The sequence below is a fragment of the Parus major genome, chromosome 4, assembly GCF_001522545.3.
Source record: "Parus major isolate Abel chromosome 4, Parus_major1.1, whole genome shotgun sequence".
In the NCBI taxonomy this organism is placed as follows: domain Eukaryota; kingdom Metazoa; phylum Chordata; class Aves; order Passeriformes; family Paridae; genus Parus; species Parus major.
The window spans coordinates 52,277,338-52,295,298 of record NC_031771.1 but is presented as its reverse complement, the minus strand read 5'-3'; the positions used below and the strand labels follow the sequence as shown (position 1 = coordinate 52,295,298).

The 17,961-nt window shown below is 35.0% G+C and overlaps 1 protein-coding gene across 10 annotated transcripts in view; it reads right to left on the bottom strand.

Moving 5' to 3' along the window:
- The window catches only part of KCNIP4 (potassium voltage-gated channel interacting protein 4), a 386,819-nt gene that overhangs the window by 76,070 nt on the left and 292,788 nt on the right, over positions 1-17,961 (bottom strand). Inside the window, exon 1 of one of the 10 annotated variants that reach the window (XM_015624324.3) lies at positions 16,743-17,159. The exons of the other annotated variants lie outside the window; for them this stretch is intronic. Coding sequence (XP_015479810.1) covers positions 16,743-16,854 — 112 coding nt within the window. The 5' untranslated portion in view covers positions 16,855-17,159. Of the gene's footprint in view, positions 1-16,742; positions 17,160-17,961 lie in introns of those variants that run through there. 10 annotated transcript variants of the gene reach the window in all.

Sequence of the window (17,961 nt, the reverse complement as noted above, 5' to 3'; positions counted from 1 at the left end):
AGTTTTTAGGACAGGAAATGTTACAGTCTCATTTGGCAGTAAAAGTTTGAGCAAAATATTTTTATAACAACTGGTCAGAAAAGCATATGCAATTTCATGTTTGGCTTACTCTAGTCCCAACTGAAAATGTCAGTCTGACATCCAGCCTTTCTCCTTGAACAAGGGTTTATTAAGAACACAGGAAGAACAACACTGGAAAATTATACAATATATCTCTCTACATCAGTCTCTAACACTTTCTCAATCTTTAACACCAGTCACTGCAGTCATAACAGATCGGTGCAGATCTGACAATTTTGCAAGGCTGGCAGGTGGACATCAATGCAAGTCATGGTTTATTCTTTTCTAGGCTGATTCCTCTAATGTGTGGAAATACATTTAGAAATAATAAGGTACCAACTCTTTAGTGCAATCAGGGAACTTGTGAGGATAAAAGATAGAATTTACTGTTTTTGAAAAACTGAATAATGAGGAACATCTACTTGTTTATCAAAAGGGGTCTAAATACAAGGGAGTTTTGATGGCTTCACATTCTAAAGCTTGATAAAGTTAGGTTGGAACCTTTGGTTACACTCAAATTCCAAAGTTTACTTGACCCTGAGTGAGGATAACTGAGTTCTCTTTCAAACAGATGAACTTTCTCTGGCTCACTGACAAATATTACTGATAAAAAAAATCTTTTTTGGAAAAGAACTGAAAGCCTGGGACTCAAAATAACTTCTACCTTGGCAGCTGTAGCTAGAGTATCATCCAGGCCTGAAAAATGCAGACTGCTTCAGGAGAATAGTTCATATCCCTTTTCCTCTCAGCAATTTTGTACAGCTTTTTCACCATTTATCTTGGAAACAATAGGGACTTATAATAACTATTTCCAAGGAAAAAGTTTGTTTCTTGCTAAATCAATCCATTTTGTCTGGCTTTTCTCAAGGAAGAACTTCTAAAATATATTACTTTTCAATTTGTCACTTTTATAAGTGTTTGTATAAAAAAAATTATATATTCAATTATTTATGTTATTTATGGAGATAGTCAATGTTGCACAACATATAATCACTACAATATTGTGCATTTCCTTTAATAATTTTTTTCAGTGAACAACACTATAAATAAACTAGAAACTTTAGCTACATCTATTACCAGTAAATCCATCAGCATTTAAAAGGAAGTGAATATTTGTGCCTTGGTCAGCAACGTTTATTATTCATTTTTTAAATAAACAACAAATACAAAATTACCTTACCACAGAAGACTGTGAAGTTGCCTAATGATAAAGTATTGAATAAATGAAAAGCACTACAACTCAATCAACTCATAGATAACCTTGAAAAACACGCTTCTATGTGCTTTCAATGCAGCAGTCATCATTCTGAGATATTAATTTCCTTTGAGCAGTAGATAGTCCAAATACTACATAAGGTCTCCAGACCATTCCTCTCCTGGGAATGGAGACATCAGTTCTTTCCTATGGCAGAGAGGGTCCCCAAACCATTTGCCTTTGCTGAGATATTTTTCTCTGCTAGCATGTGATCAAGGAAAGTTTAAAGATTGCAGAACGAGCCTAGATGCGATTTTACTACAAATGATTTGCCCAGAAATGTAGATTTCTTCACAACTATTAAAACAGTCAGCCACTGTGATGCAGCAGTTTGTCTATGGGATTTCCTTAAACCAAAGATGTCTTTCAATTACCATATATGTGCCAGCAAGCAAACAAAACCAGGAAAAACAAAATGAAAAACATAATCAAAACAAAATGGCAATTAATATTTCGTGTCTCATTTTCATAATGCAAGTTTTGTGAATGGATATATTTGTGCATCATCTGAGAAAGGGACTGAAAGTCCTTTGACATTTGATTTTTTTTCTTCTCCTAGACAAAAAGTTCTATATTATTAATAGGTCTTATTAAACTAACAGTAGCAAGCAGACAATTTCACTCTGCAAAGAACAGAGAGGTAGAAGCTGACCTTTCTACTCTTTGAAAAACAGTAATTTATTCATATTGTCTGAAGATCACTGTTTTGCTGATAACAATAGGGAGGGCATATCCTACATTTCTTATGTATTCTAAAATCCTGATAGCTTTAACAATTAGGATTATATTCGATGGTTCCTCATGAAGAAATGGAAATCGGCATAAAATGCAGGACAAGCCCCGAGTAGCTATACATTATAAATGTATACTGTGAACTGTCACAACTGTGAGTTCTTATTAAAAATAGCTTTCACATGAAACAGGTATTCAGAAAAATAACCAGCATATGGCTCACTGCCTTCATTTAAATGTGACAGGTAAAATGCCTCAGCGTGTATTAACCTAATTTAAAATATTGTTGAAGAAGGAATAATAAGAGGTTTTTTAGCCTGAAGTTCATTTCGATTACACTGAAAATATTATTCATAGTCTCTGCTGTCTGAAATTTGCTTTGCTGATGATGTGTACACAGCACTGAGTGTATTTTAAATACACATGGGGAAAGGGGAGGAAAAGGGTTGTCTGTCTCCAGAGCAACATACCCTGCTGACATCCCAGGCACTGTTGCAGCCCCTGCTCACAGGCCAGTGGTCTGGCAGGCTGTTTGTCACACGGAGACAGTGTTAGACTAAAGGTTAAAGTGAGGTAAGACACAGCTTTAAATGAGGACAGTGCTCCATGTAGATCCAGCCTGTGAACACCGCTATCAGAAGACAAGGCAGCACCACTGCAGTACCCAACTTAGAGAAAACAGGAAGATCTAACCCAATAAATATTGGCAGAAATTGTACCTTTTTAGTTTGCTTTGACAGTTACCATTATTTTTCAATTAATTCCATCAGTTTAGCTGCGGACATGAATAATTAGTCATAGTTTCATTCCTTCCATTTTAATTAGAGTTCCTAGTGGTGTTTCAAGAATTTGTGGACAAATATTGTCTTGGTGGCTAACATTTACAACACAAATAGATCATTTGTGCTCTAGGAAGTTTTTTGTTATTCATTATTACAATATACAGCCACAAAATAAATCACCATTGAAGAGCTCTGTAGGCAACCTTCAGATCATTTTGACTCAGTTTCATTTTAAATAGATTTTTGAAATATAGTCTTAAACTATGGGACTGTCAGGTGATATTTTTGACATACATTTGACAAACGGTCCTCCAGTCCTTCTTTAAGCTTATTACACTTCCAGTGCATTATCACACATTCACACCTTCATAGTCCAGTACCTTACATATAGTCGTAATAATTTTGAAGCAGAATCACTTGAGTTAATCCCAGCCCAGCCTTACTCATGAATCTGTCCCCTTCAGCAAGGGCTGTAAATCCCAAAAGTTTGAATTAATTTTTGCTATTTAATTTTTAATGCCCTACTACTTCTAGGAGGGTAAGGGAAAAAAATTGAAACATGTAGCATCAACAAATGGTATTGTATTCATTGATTGAAATAAAACACTATCTGCTACCATAACATCAAGAAATGCATTTTTAAAAGTTAATCTGAACTTTCACTTTAGTATAACAATTTGGCCTTTAACATTTTGGTTTACGCAGAGGACAAGAAATAAGGTAACACTGAGCTATTCAGAGGTTGCTTCCATCCTCCTCTCACTCCAACTGACAAACATGGCATTTCTGAGGACTGCAGGATGACAGATGTGGTGATTGAAGTGAAAAAATCTGAGATTTCAATTCTAGTTTAAAATACCCAGAGATACTTTCTATCCTGCTGTTGAATGACAAAGAGCTGACTGGTGTCAAATATACAAACTGACAGACACTAAGTGAAATACAGTTATTGAGCATTTAGTGATGGCTGATCTTCCAGAAAACAATCAGCCAAAAATATGATCACATACCAGCCTTTCTGGGGATGGGGAACTAGGAAGATGTGTATGCAGGAAAATTTGCAATTTAAAAAAAAACATTATCCGCAGACAAAAATAGTTTTTAGAAAATCCCATCTATTGCAAGAACACATCATAGTACTACAGAAAGCAAATATGTAGTGTATTTTCCTTCTTCATTACACACAGAGCATGACCACGTTAATTTGTTAAATATATCATGTTACATGATTAATTTCATATACCTAATGGACACTTGCACATTTAATGATATGATAATTCAAGGAAGATTAATGATTTCCCCAAAGCATACCCAGTCTGGAGCCCATTTTAATTATCATGAAACTACCATACACACAAATTACTCAGGTTGCCCTCTGCTGTCATTGTAAAGCAATGTTTTGGAAACAGGATGTTTAGTAATTGGAAAAGATGTGCCAGAGGAAACACACATATATCTGGCAGTATGAAAACCAGAGTGCAATTCAGGATTTACAGAAGGACAGCAAGTTCAGATATCCAACTTCAAACTTCTTCTAGGTCTTAAACACCTCTTCTCTGTGTCTTAACATATGTACTAGCGTAGTGTAATTTTTCTTTCACCCTCCTAATATAATAAGGCAGACAGAAATGGGTGAAAATTTCAAGAGATGGGCTGTCATATGGATGTTTCAGTTAGAATGTGCCCACTATTGAGTTTCTCTGGATTCCAGCTGTAAGAGAACTTGGTAGTTTTGTCTGCTTTTAAACTTTCCATGCACTCTTGAAAAGTGCAAACTACCTAGGATGATGAGAGGATAATTTTATATTAAAGGAATACATTCAGGGTAAGAATATAGAAATTTACTCCTTTTTTTTTTCCTGAAAGCATTGTGAATGAACAAAACAATTAAAATGTAAAATATTTATCAAATAGAAAAATGGATATTAAATAAGATAATCAGAAAACATCAACTAAGGTGAAGGCTTACCATATTCTGTCAGTTCATATTCCTATGAACCCCATGAATTCCCAAATTAGTTCTGTGAAAAGTTTGTGTTTTCAGTTTCTCTACATAAGCATTAAATAAGCAAAACTTCAATTCTAACTTGTCAACTTTCTTCTCCTTTCTCCTTTGCATAATGAGCCAAGAAGACATAGAAAAAAATTCTCTATATAATTTTTCAGGAACTAAAACAGGTTTCAACATAGAAAAATGTTTTGCAAAAAGACCACAACTGAAAAGAAAGCAACAGAAAATATGAATGATACTACTTTTCTTTTAAAATATCCAGCTAGAGATAGCACAAGGTTTCATCAATTTTTACAATTACACTCCACTCTCTTAACCATTCTCAAATAAATTGCAAAGCAAGAATTTATGAATTCAATTATCATGGGATTAAAGTAATAAAACTATTATAAAGTTAATTTTTCCTCAGAAATGTACAACTGTGTAGTACCATAGTAAAACAATGTGAATCACTTGGTGTTAAATAATGCTTCATACTTCCTGCAGGGTAAAACTAGTATTTATTGAAACATAAATGAGGGATATTGTTCATAAACCAAGACTATAAAAACTGTTTTCTCAGTGTGAAGTAATTTAATGTACTTTCCAGGCAGCTTCCTGGATATCTGAGTCCACTCCACTCCACACCAAACCACATGGTTTAGACACGTCTGGATTCATCTCCATGGAGATTGATCATACAACTTAAAAACCATAAAAAACTTCAAAAGGAAAGGATTTTATGTTAAGGATAAATAGCATGCAAAGAATCACTAGTGCTTAAACTAAATTTTCAAATGAAGGTGTCAAAACTGGGTCACAAAGATCAATTTCTAGGAACTGAATTGATGTGGCTTAATTTGCTGAAAAGTTTCCTCTGAGATCTGACCCTAAACTCATAGTTCAAGTCTTCAAAAAAACAGAGCATCTTCATTATTATCTTCATCTTCATAATTATCATTAGTAGTCATGCATTATCAGGCTTCTTTGTTTGAAACCAGCTGGTTTTCAAGTGTTATCATCCAATACAGTGAGTAAGAATAACTATACTTCCCTGAAAAAATGGCAAGAACAGAAAATCCTAAGCAGTTTAATTTTTTGGTATCTGCCCTCCACATCCCCGTGTTTGTTCTTGTTTTTTTTATCCACTCTTAAAAGGTTTCTAACATCATCAGGTCCTTAACAAACCACGCTGTGATTAATGAATTAACCCATTATAGTTCAAAGCTCTCCTTAAAAATGTGCATCCATTGCAAGGCTTCTGGTCACGGCTGACCTATCCACACAGCATAAACTCTCATGCTCAGTCATATTGCTGCATATAAATATTATTTCATTTGCCACATCCCCAACACTCCAGAAGATTGTAGAACCCACTCTGCTCTGCTTTCCATTCACAGGGGCATTGCACTGGATCTCCCCTCTCTCCCTGCCATCAGATATCCCAGGTTAGGATGCCATGCAGAGTGCAGAAAGCACAAGCTGCCATAAATATTGACCTGCTGCTACTTGTTCCTTCTCAGCAACAGAGAACTTGAAATGAGATTGCTGCTCCCTGTGTTGCCAGCCTTCTCTCTGGCTGCTTCTGAAGTGGTACAAAGAGAAACACCCCTGAACTGTAAAGCCTTTAGGCAGAAAATCTAATTTTTAAAATAATAACCAAAAGAATTGTTGCAACTACTGTCTCTTGTTATACAAATAACACAAAATTGCACCATGTAATAAAATTCATAAGAGCAAGAATTTGCTACTCAGGATTTCACTTAATTATAATACTTCAGATACTCCTATTCAAGCATCCATCTATGAGATACAAGTTTAACCTGGCATGGATAAAAGAGATCTGAATAAAAGCTTTTACTAACATTATTTTCAGCAATTTTGTCTCCATTTGGAAAAAAGCTAGAAGCAGAAATTCATGGTAATATATGGATATACAACTGAAGCATCCATTTATTGGTAATACACTGAGGTTCTCTACTTCTATAAAAACAGCCTACACTTTTGTGTTGGTTGCTATATTTGGAATGCTGCTTTGTGCACAGTATTTTGAGAGTAAAGGGATGGGCGTATGTAAATCTCTGTATTTACTAGAATTCATTAGACTTCTTCAACTGAGAAAAACAAGTAGAAAAGTTACATTTTTCTCATCTACCCAAGCATCAGGGGCTGAATCCAATCCCAAAATGATTATTCCATGTTAACTGATTTGGCTCCATTTAGTGACTTCAGTAATGAGGACAAAAGACTGCCCAGAGGGAGAAAGAACTGAAGCAATGTCAGGCATATACTTATTACTGAGATATAACAAAAAAATTATTTTCAGTGCATCATTACTGAAATATAACAAGAAAAACCCTATATACAACATTAAACTAAGAAAAAAAAATCTTTAAAATTATTTGTAGTTTATTTTAAAATTTTAAATTAAAATTAATTCTATTTCTTATGTGTGAGAAAATGGAATCCACAGGAAAACACCACACTTTAATAACAAAAAAAATCTCATGCTGAAATTAAAAATGCATTTTATTAAAAATCTGTTGTATTAAAAAACTATTCACACAAGTAAAAGACTGAGAAACAAGCCCTGTATTTCAAATATTTCAAACAACCACCTAAGATTTTTTTTTAGTTTTCAGCCTGTGAAATAAGGCAAATTCATTACCTGCACTTAGTGTAACTTTTCTCTAAAAAATTATTTTTTTCTCTCTCTGATTTTGCTGTACTACTTCTGTGTTTTTCTTTATTTTCTCAGATTTCTCAGTCTCCTTTGGACTAAATTCTTTTGGGATCTTCCCTTGTGGGGAGCTCTGTTTATCTCAGTTCTTTAGGTTTGGAGAAAACTCTCCAGCTCATTAGAATCTTGTTTCTTGTGTTTATTGGAAGGTCATTACAAAACCTGACAGGTCTCTCTAGATTACCTGCACAAGTTCAAATCACTGCAATCTGTACATTTCTTTCTTCTGATGGTACAACAAGGCCTTGTGGCACGCTTTGTGTTTCAAAGGACAAAATGGCTCTGAACAGTGTTTATATAAATATATTTATATATATTTATATAAGAATATTTATTTATTCTTACCCAATTAACAATAGACATGTATATTATTTTTTTAATGACCTAATGACCTATTATCTGTATGCTGCAGTGTGGTATTTTCTAACCAATCACTTACTATTACTTAAAAACTTCTAGAAGAAGAACATGAAGAAGAAAGAAGGACAAGAGACAACACCCTAAATCTTCCATCTTGTCTTCTGTTTTATAAACTAACTTTTTCACCCAGTGACTTAAGAAAACTCTCTAATCTACACACTCACACTTTTAGCTTTTTCTATCTAACTTTAACAGTTGTTTTCATGTATCACCATGAAAACATGCTCATGAATTTCATGTTATATGAAATTCAGTTTTTTCTTGATCTTAGAACTGAGTATCAGAAACAAGGGCACACACTCTGTATCCCAGACTCCAATACTTAGTAGACCATAAATTTAAATCTAAAATTATTTCTCATACATACTTTATTGCATATACATATAAATGCATTCTATGAGCTATGTATCTCATAAAGGAGTGTATACTTCTCTCCATATATATACATATGAGTTTAAAGAAATACATTATTCATAATAAAAAAAGAAGAAACAAATTTTTCAATTAAGAATAATACACAATATGAAGCATTTGTAACTGCAGACAGTGTATAAGAGTACAACATAAGGTACTTACTATGCTACAGTCAAAATCTTACTGTAATATATTCTAAAACTGCTTTTTGTCAGAATATGTGCAGTCTCAACAAGAAAATATATGCTATTCCTAGTAAAAAATAAGAAGTCTTGGATATTGACTAATGCAAACTCCTTTTTATCTAGATTCAGAGTGATTTTTTAGTTTAAAAGTCTCAACAGTTTGAAGCTTTTATCACTCACCATGTCCAAGTTTCAAACCTGGCTTTTGACAATGAGATTAAGCAAATCTCTTGATGTCTGTCTCTCAATACTCACCATATGGCCTCCCCACTTTAGCAGTGGATGCCACTTTTTCAACCTACTCATTCTCACAACAACCCATGAGTTAATCAGTATAATTTTCACCATTTTCTAGATTTTCTAAGGTCAAAAAGGAAAGAAATCACAATGAGAGTTCTTGAATGTCAACCCGGCTATCGATTTATTTGTGATTCTTTTAATTATGCAATTGAAGATACTGACAACAGGGAAATAATGAAGAAACTTATAAACAATTCAAACTACAGAAGAAATACAGGGCGATTTCAGATTAGCCATTAGTAGAAGGATATTAATCACAAGTATTCCTATAAAAAGTAACTAGCAGTAAGTATGTCAGTATAAAGAATACCACTGCTCTACCACGTGTAGAAAGTGATACCTTTCCCCAGGAGTGCTACTTCACATCAAGTGGGATATTCTTCTGTTACTGTCTCAAAGGAAGAAATTCAGATAATTTCTTCCTTAATATAACTTTGCAAGATAAATGTTAACGTACAAATTTTGCCTTAGCTCAAATTTCATCATGACATGTAAAACCCAGAACACTGTCTTTTACTGAGAAACAAAGAAATCTAAAGTATTTACAGTACAAGAAGGATACAGACCAAACTGCTAGAACACAGGTTAAACATTATGGCTGCATTTTTTAGATACATCTAGGCTGAAACCGGCCCCTCTGTCACTACAATTGTCTGAAGAATCACAGCTTAGTAAGGAGATCCCATCAGATCACTCAGAAATACAAAATTTGGTTTTGAGCAGGGAATGCTACATTTCCTCTCCTTGCACAGGAGTACATGCTCAAATGTACTATCTCTGACAAATGATATATAGAAATCTAATTCTCTGAAACTCACAAGCTTAATTATTTTCCTAACTTTTCTATTTTATTAAAAAAAAAATAAAAAATTGAGACCCTCCTTACCTTGCTACTTATTCATTTGGTGGTTGACCACTAAACAAACTAGACTCTTTTTGCCCTTTCTTTAAAACTATATTTTCTCAAATTTCTCTAATTCCATTCTGTCACTTCAACCACAGCAGTTTCAGCTGCAAGGAACAGGCCTCCTTTGGGAGCATCACAAAACAGTCACCAAACTGCTGCACTTCATTTTGGTTTAACTCATTTCAGTCATCAATATCCTTCCTTTTAATTTATGAAAGTTGTGTTGTCTAAACAAGGATTTGGTTCATATGACATAATTTATTCTTTCTTAAGTGATTAGTGGAAGACTGAAAATGTTCTCAAAATAAGGGTAATATCTATCAGAAATAGACAAGGTCTCTTCATAAATATATATATATATATATGTATTCAAAATTTGGTCAAATGCACATATGGAATCTATCAATCTACTTACAAGCAATTATAAAATAATCAATCAAAATTGTATCCTACCATTTTAACATAAAAATATATATTATTTAAGCAGTAGCATAATTTACAGACATTGATCAGTAATGGCTTTTTCTAAGAAGAAACATTAAATTGACCTATCTGTACCTATGTTAGACCTTCCACGCTACAGATGTTTTCTTGAGATATCTGTCAAAAGTTACCCACTTTTAAAACTTGGTACACAAAGTCTTCATTTTAAATTATTCCTCTTTCTTCATTAAATGGACATACATGCATACACATGTGCAATCAATCTACTGTTGGCCTATTTCTAGAAGTTCACTGACTAGGCTTTGGAAGGGCATATTTCATTTCTATAAACAGAATGGTCTCATTTGTGCTTCTTCATACTGCTCTAGTGACATGAAACAGATACACAGACAAGACTACAAAATGAGCTTTCCAACTGCTTTTTCAGTTTTTCCCCAAGGTAATTCTGTAAGTATTTTTATTATGAGATAAAATGCATGCTAGACAATAAAACTATAGCATAATATCTCTAAATTATGTTATTATTTTTGCATTACATTGAACAGATTCAGATGCTTTGTAAATTTTGATGTTTCAAATAGGTCTACACATAATCAGATACATAAATCCCTACAAAATCACTGAGTATATCCCATATCTCATTAATATAAAAGGCCAAATAATTCTGGTCAAAAAATACATGGAACAAATAATTTAAGATTCAAGACACTAAAGGTGACTGCATTATTTATAAAAAGTATATTATTATGATTATTTTGTTTTGTTCAGTCATTGTGTATATTCAATCTTGTTCTACAGAATTTTAGGCAATGATTATCCACATCTGTAAGCATCTTATTCCAACATCAAGGCCTTCTAGATTCTCAGCATTAAAGTACATTAGAGAATAGGCAATGCTTTTCTCTCCACACCTATTCTCAGCTGACCAAGAAGTGTAGCTATTTTTCAGAAGCAATTTTGTCATATCAAATTTTTGTCATCTTAAAATGAATTATTTTATCCACAGCTACATTTTAAAAGCAGCCTGGATATGGAGCAGTGGTGGAGTGCACAGGGAAAATGCTTAATCAGGGCATTCTGTAGGAAGCTCCTCGTATCCATGCTCTGGGATATGGTGGTTAGATGCAGACTTTGCTGCAGATATCAAATATACATCACCTGCCTTTATTTTTGGGTGATTTTATTTATATTCTGAGAGAAAATATCTCCTTTCCTTTCAAAATACATGGATCTTGGCCAGAAATGGCCAAGAGATAGCTGGATAAATAATCTTCTTAAGATGAATACTCAGAATTACAGAAACTTCAAATGATGCTCAAAAGCACCTCTACTTTTGCAAAGATGAATACAAGGGGAAACTTCTCTACCTGCACACAGCCAATTTAAAATGAAAATTACTATGAGTACTTTCTTGGGAAAAAAAAAAATCATCAAGAGTACAAAGTAGACAATCTAATGATTGCAGGGAAGGGTTCTCCCAGAAGAGTGTGGCCAAAAGCAGCCCTACCCAAGTTAGAAGGCAAATATCCTGAATGAACCTGAACCCAAGAGGATCTGTGAACTCCCACATGAAGAGATAGGACATATGTTATCCTTACAGAAATATTCCTGGTAATATTTGTAAACATCTCTGAAATTTTTTTCACCATTTTTCAAACAGCACCTAGATTTTCAGTTCAGACCGATGTGGATCTAAAGTGACCTCTTCCACAGTGACTTAGTTGATCTGGATGTTAAAATTCCCTGAAGAATTGGAAAGCATGGAAAGCAGTTGATGAAAAGATCTTCATAAAACTACAGGCCCTTCCTCAAAACTTTCATGCAAATTGTCCCATTTTATTCCTATTTTGATAAAAGCTTGATTTCTCTCATTTTGACATGAAAGAATGATTCTTGCTGTTCTTTGTTGACCACATTACATTACATTTTTATGCCATTTTTGCATCATTTCATTAGGTCTAGGCAGAAAAACCACTAAACTAAAAGGAAAGCAAAACAAAGTAAAAATTTCACTTTTCATATAATAACATTAAGGTTAATCAAGACATTGTTTTACAAACATAACTATTCTCCCAAGCCTGGAGGAGCCTACTTTTTGAGGATAGGTGAAAAGTAAATAGAACGTCAACTACCCTGAGGATGAGTATTAAAGTAGTTGCAAGTTTCAGTAAGTTTCACAGTCTGTCTTGCATCCAGCATAAGCATACAGAAATATATGATATAAATGAGCATATTTAAATTCACACCTCAGTTTTACATCTATTTGGATCAAGGTTGGATTTAAAGCAGCACTGAATGCAGTTTTACATCTGGTCTTCTAAAGTAACTCTGCAGTGCGCTTTATAGATACTTCAATAGACTGACTCTCCTTCAGAGACCTTGAATCCAAAATGTCTGTCAAGGTTTACAAGCAGGGATGGATTACTCAGAATAAAGTACTTAATAAATAAAATAATTAATAAATTAATTCTGCATTGTTTGGAGAAGAAAAAAGACAAGTAGGAAGTGATCATTTTACTACATAAATAACTAAATTATTACATGTTAACTGAACATCTTTCTGAGAACAGGTGTTATAAGCAGCTGCTGACAAAAGCCAAGGGGATATGTACTGCTGCATGGCATATTTTTGCCTGTTTATTGTGAAATTATGCCACATTGCACCCCATTTGGCTGAAGTTATAGAGGAGAGGGAGCAGCATAGGAGAGTCAGCTGGAAGCTGGACTTGTAGCACAGCTTTCAGTGGATGGAGGGGACATTCAAATTAGGATCATTCATGTCAGCCACAGGCAGAGAAGGAGAAAACTCCCATGATTTTTGGAATTATTTTTCTTAGAAAATATGATGCAATAGAGAATTTCTCAGCAGATGTCTTCCCCTGTTTCATAAGGGTGAGAGTGATACATTTGAGACAATATTTTAAACTTACTGGTTTTGCTGAGCTGTAACTTAAGGGTAAGGGTAACTAACAATGTGTTAACACAGATGGTTGCAGACAGACCCAACATCCTCTCTGTGCTTTTAAGTATCTGAACTAGGAAAGAGGCCACATTTTAGCAGTCTGTGTGACAGAACAGATAAATTCACTAACATGACTTTTGGACTGGAGGTGACTTCTGTCCATCCAGATTAGGTTAGAGAGAAAAAAAAGTTCTTTCTGTACCTGCAGAGAGCAAATATATCCTAAGGCAGAAAACTACCTCTATTAAAAACTACCTTTATTTACCCCCAAACCAATTTCCAATTTGTAAGTAAAGCAACAAATTACTTACCTACAAAGTTGAATTTGCAGCCAAATATGTTTATTGATAACTGCAAGTGAACTGGTCTTTTCTTTGCATCACTGTAGGAGAAACTAAGGATCAAATATTCTTACCTACCAATAGTCTATCGAGTTTAAAGTCACCAGACACCAGTGAGTCCTACTAACCAAAAGATATAGAGCTCATAAAATGTTCACATGCCAAACATGACATTTATGTCTGAATAAGCATTTGAAAGATAACAACAAACTCTGGGGACTGTTAGAGATTAGTGTAAGGAATAAGAAAGGAATAAGGGAGTATAAAATAGATTGCAACAATGGCTGATTCTATTCACAAGTAAAACATTTTTGTAGGAGACATTATATTTCAAGATAAAATCAGTGCATGATGTAGGAAAAGGCATCAAGTTTGTCCTTCCAAAGACCGATTTTTGCAGTTCTCTGATTTTTAAAAAGTTGCTCACATATTTGGATAATCTCTCTGCATACCTACTACTTGACAGCTGTTCTGGACAGAAATGTAAAGTGAATCCTTCATTTTGCCATCTCTCCTCTCCAAGTTTCTGGTGGATGAATTCCCTCTAAGCCTGGCCCTGTTGCTTCACTGCTCTAATCCACTGTTTCAGTTTGATCTCCCTCCTCTCCTCCCCTTCCAGCTTGAGTAACAAAAGAAAAGCTTTGGAGTGAAGCTGCCCAGCAGAAAAAGCTCCAGGCAAGGAAGCTGGAGGGAGGATAATGGTCAGTGTCAAACCACTTTCAAAGTAATGGAGGGAGAGGGAAAGGGGAGTTTCAATCTCTCCTAGTAAAAGTTGTATTGATTCCATTCTGTCCTTTTAACTGGAATAGTTTATTGGCTCCAGTGAAGCCAGCTTTATCTTCATTCTGGTCTGTTTTCTACTTACTGGAAAATGGAGAATGGATGAAGCAGAATAACATTCCCTAGTTTGGGACAGAGGATAAAATCAGGTTTCTTTCTGTCCTGCTAATTGTTGAACACTGTAGTAATATAGGTTAGGCTCAATTATGTCAAAAGTCTCTTCCAACCCAGTTAATTCTGTCATTCAGTTTATTCAGTAAAACTAAGCAGATTGACTGGATTCTCCTGTTTTCTCATGGAGATGAGGGTAAGTCAGGCTCTTCTTCACCAGAACTGCATTAAAATCAGTGGAGTTGTAGCAACTTAGCAACTAAGGATTTGTCCTTTATCTGTCTTCTCTGCCCTGTAATAGCAAACATCAGGCATGCTGTCATTTCTTTCAGTGATATTTGCAGTATAAGTCAATGTATCAGGGATGTTAAGACAAGCATTTTAAGGAATCAGAAAGCTTAACTATGGGAACAGATTTGTTTCAGCATATGACCCATGACCAGCCTGCATGTGCTCGATGGGGAGGACTCATTGCTTGTTTTGGTTTCCAGATCAATGCTGGCAGTTTAAATAGGCTCCTCCTTGGATATGAACAGAAAACCTTTCCTTGCATTCTGTAGGTGAACAATCACTAGTTCTGAATATACTATAAAATAGTCCTTAACCATTTGGGACAGAATTCTTGTTTTATGTAGTGGTGGTGCCCAAACATGGAAGAGTTGATTAGCACATATCAGCCTCAGGGGACCTGGAAATCCCTCAAGTCACTGGAATTATACCACAATTATCAATAAATCAACAAAGTTTAATCTTTTTACATTTAGGCATTGGTTTATGTTGCTAGGTACTTTTGAGTGAAATTATTATCATGTGAGGAAATGCTGTGATACTATTAGGTACATTAGAACAAAAAGGTATACTTCAATGGATATACCATCTTGAACTTATGATTATTATTAAAATCAGTGTAATTTCTACCAGAGGGATTTTTTTAAACAGTGATTTAATAGAGCTGAAATCACGTAAACCTTTTCCCACAGCCTTAATGGCAATACCAGTGAGAAATCAGGAAAATGATCAAACTCTACATATGCTAATAAAAAAGCAGTATCGTATTTCAATCTTTTTTCTCTGTTTGTTACCATATGTATATAAAACTGAAGCTAATCTATAACCACAATGATTTTTTTACATGTCACAAATGTTTCACATCCAGAGTATAAAAAATCCGAAGGTAAGCACTGCTATGAGGGGTAAATCATCCATTGTTTAGAACTGAAAAAGTAATTCCATAACCAATACATTATATAGTAACAAAGCAAATATATATTCTCACCACATACAGTTTGAAAGATGATTTATTTCTGTAGTTCAGTAACTATATAAGTGCTACATATTTCAAATTTTATCAGCACTCTGAACAATTTTAAGAGGTGATTATGTGAATCTACATCCATCAAAGATCCTATTCTATGATGAAAAGTTAATGTTTCAGAAAACTAGAGTGCTCCCCTTGGCTGTGTGATTTTGACTGAAGGCAGTTACCCAGCAAAAAGGATTGGTTTGGACTGAGCAAACATAATGACAAAAGCAAGTATTTCTTGAGCAAGGGCTTCAGTGACTGAGTAGACATTTTGTGAGAAACTTGAAAAGTTGACAGCAAAAAATCTCTTTAATAACTGTCCTGAAATAGCTCATTTCTATAAAATGGGAATAAACCCTCACTTTGTATAGAAATAAAAGTCAGAATAAATTAATGTGAAGCCCTCTTTGGGAGCAGATGAAATGATATGACCCATATAGTAGAGAGCAGACAAGATTTTGAGCAAGCAACAGGAATTTTAAAACATATATTAATGATATATATTTTAAATACACACATTTAATGTTGGCATCTATGCCTTTTTTTAAAAGATGTAGAGCAGGCTTGATCCTAGAGCTCATCTTGTAATAACAGTGTATTGCACTTATCTAGGAAACAGACTTTTAAAACACAGATACTTATACAGGAGAAAACTCTAATTGCATCATAAATCAGCAGAGCAAAGCCTTTTGTAAACACGATCTGAACTAAAATCTATCAAGTTCAGTAGCACTGAACAGCTTTCAAAGGCAACTGACAGGTGCTATGTTCACTATTTTAGTTTTTTTTTTTTTAATGAACATCTTCTCACAGTCATAAATTCATTGTAAAATAAAAATCTCATGCTAGCATCTACTTCTGTTTTCAAAAACAAAACAAAAGCAACAGAAGCAAACCAGGGTTTTTAGTCTGTTACTGTCCTTTTTTTCATTTCACAGCTTTTATAGCTGATGCTCTATTTTAGCAGATCAGACACCAAACCTACAAACAGCACAAACTGTGAGTGACCACTTTACCTTCTGAAAAATCAATCAGTCCCAGCAAATGAAGCAGCTTCAGAGATGCAAATATAATCACAACAATACCCACTGTTTGTAGTCCCTCCGACTCCCACTCGAGAGTCAACATTCTTCCAAAAGGCAAATCATTCCAGTCTTCACACCGGTTTGCAATCAGAGGGAAATGAAAGGATTTTACCAAGAGTTTGCTCTGAAGAAATTTGCGGTGGTGTAAAGCACCACTATACCAAGCAGTGGCACTTCAGCAGCCACTCTAGCTGAGATAAAACACTAGATAAAGCCCCGCATCTCATGCTTCTCTAAGCATTTGATTTCATCAGTAGCCAGTCCTCCCAGAAGGCTGAGGTGGACCACGAACCTCTGGGTATGACATTGTATCCGTGGAGCAGCGTTACTGAGAGCTGCTGGAGGAACATCAGTGTCGGAGCACACTTGGCTGTGTCAGTGCCAAGAGGAAAAGCTCTCTGGAAACTTGCGCTCGGGAGCACGCTGCTATCAGCACTCAGCTCCGGCGCTCCCGGACCCACACGCTGCAATTCTCCCCGGCTTCACAGCCTTTCCCCAGCTTCCCTTTGCACAATTTTTGCTAAGTTTGAGAAATAACACTTTGCTAACGACAGACGTCTGTTTTCATGTGCTAAATGCTGCATGTCAGAAAACTACCGCCCTCTGCATTACAGAGAACAATGATCAGAGAAACGCTGTCCTTTCCTCTTCTTAAGCATCACCAGTGTCTCATTAAATCTTCACTGAAAGTGAGAATAGAAATTAAAGAAATACACATCAGTATGATCAGTGCCTCCAGCTAGCAACACATAATGCTGTCAAGGAGATACACACTTCCCAAACCCCTGATCCATAGCCAGGGAGAATGTATTCTTTATTGATTAAGAAACAAAACAGTGCTTTTTTTGCCTCAGGACATGAACCTAGAAGTGCTGAACCCTAAACTCTGATATTCATTAATGGGCATTAGGCATTTTCCTGGGAAGATCTTTCCCAGACTACACATCAGGGGAAAAAGAATCCCAGCTGATTTATTAGACAGTCTGTATAAAACTAATTGTCCTATGTTTCTTAATGTGATTACCAAGAGGATACCCAGTGTGAAGAATACTCTCTGAATACTATTTATGCAGCACATGCATAACCCATACGAGGTTATGCCTAAAATTATTACCCTTTTGCCCATCCTAAAAATTTAAATAAATCCTAT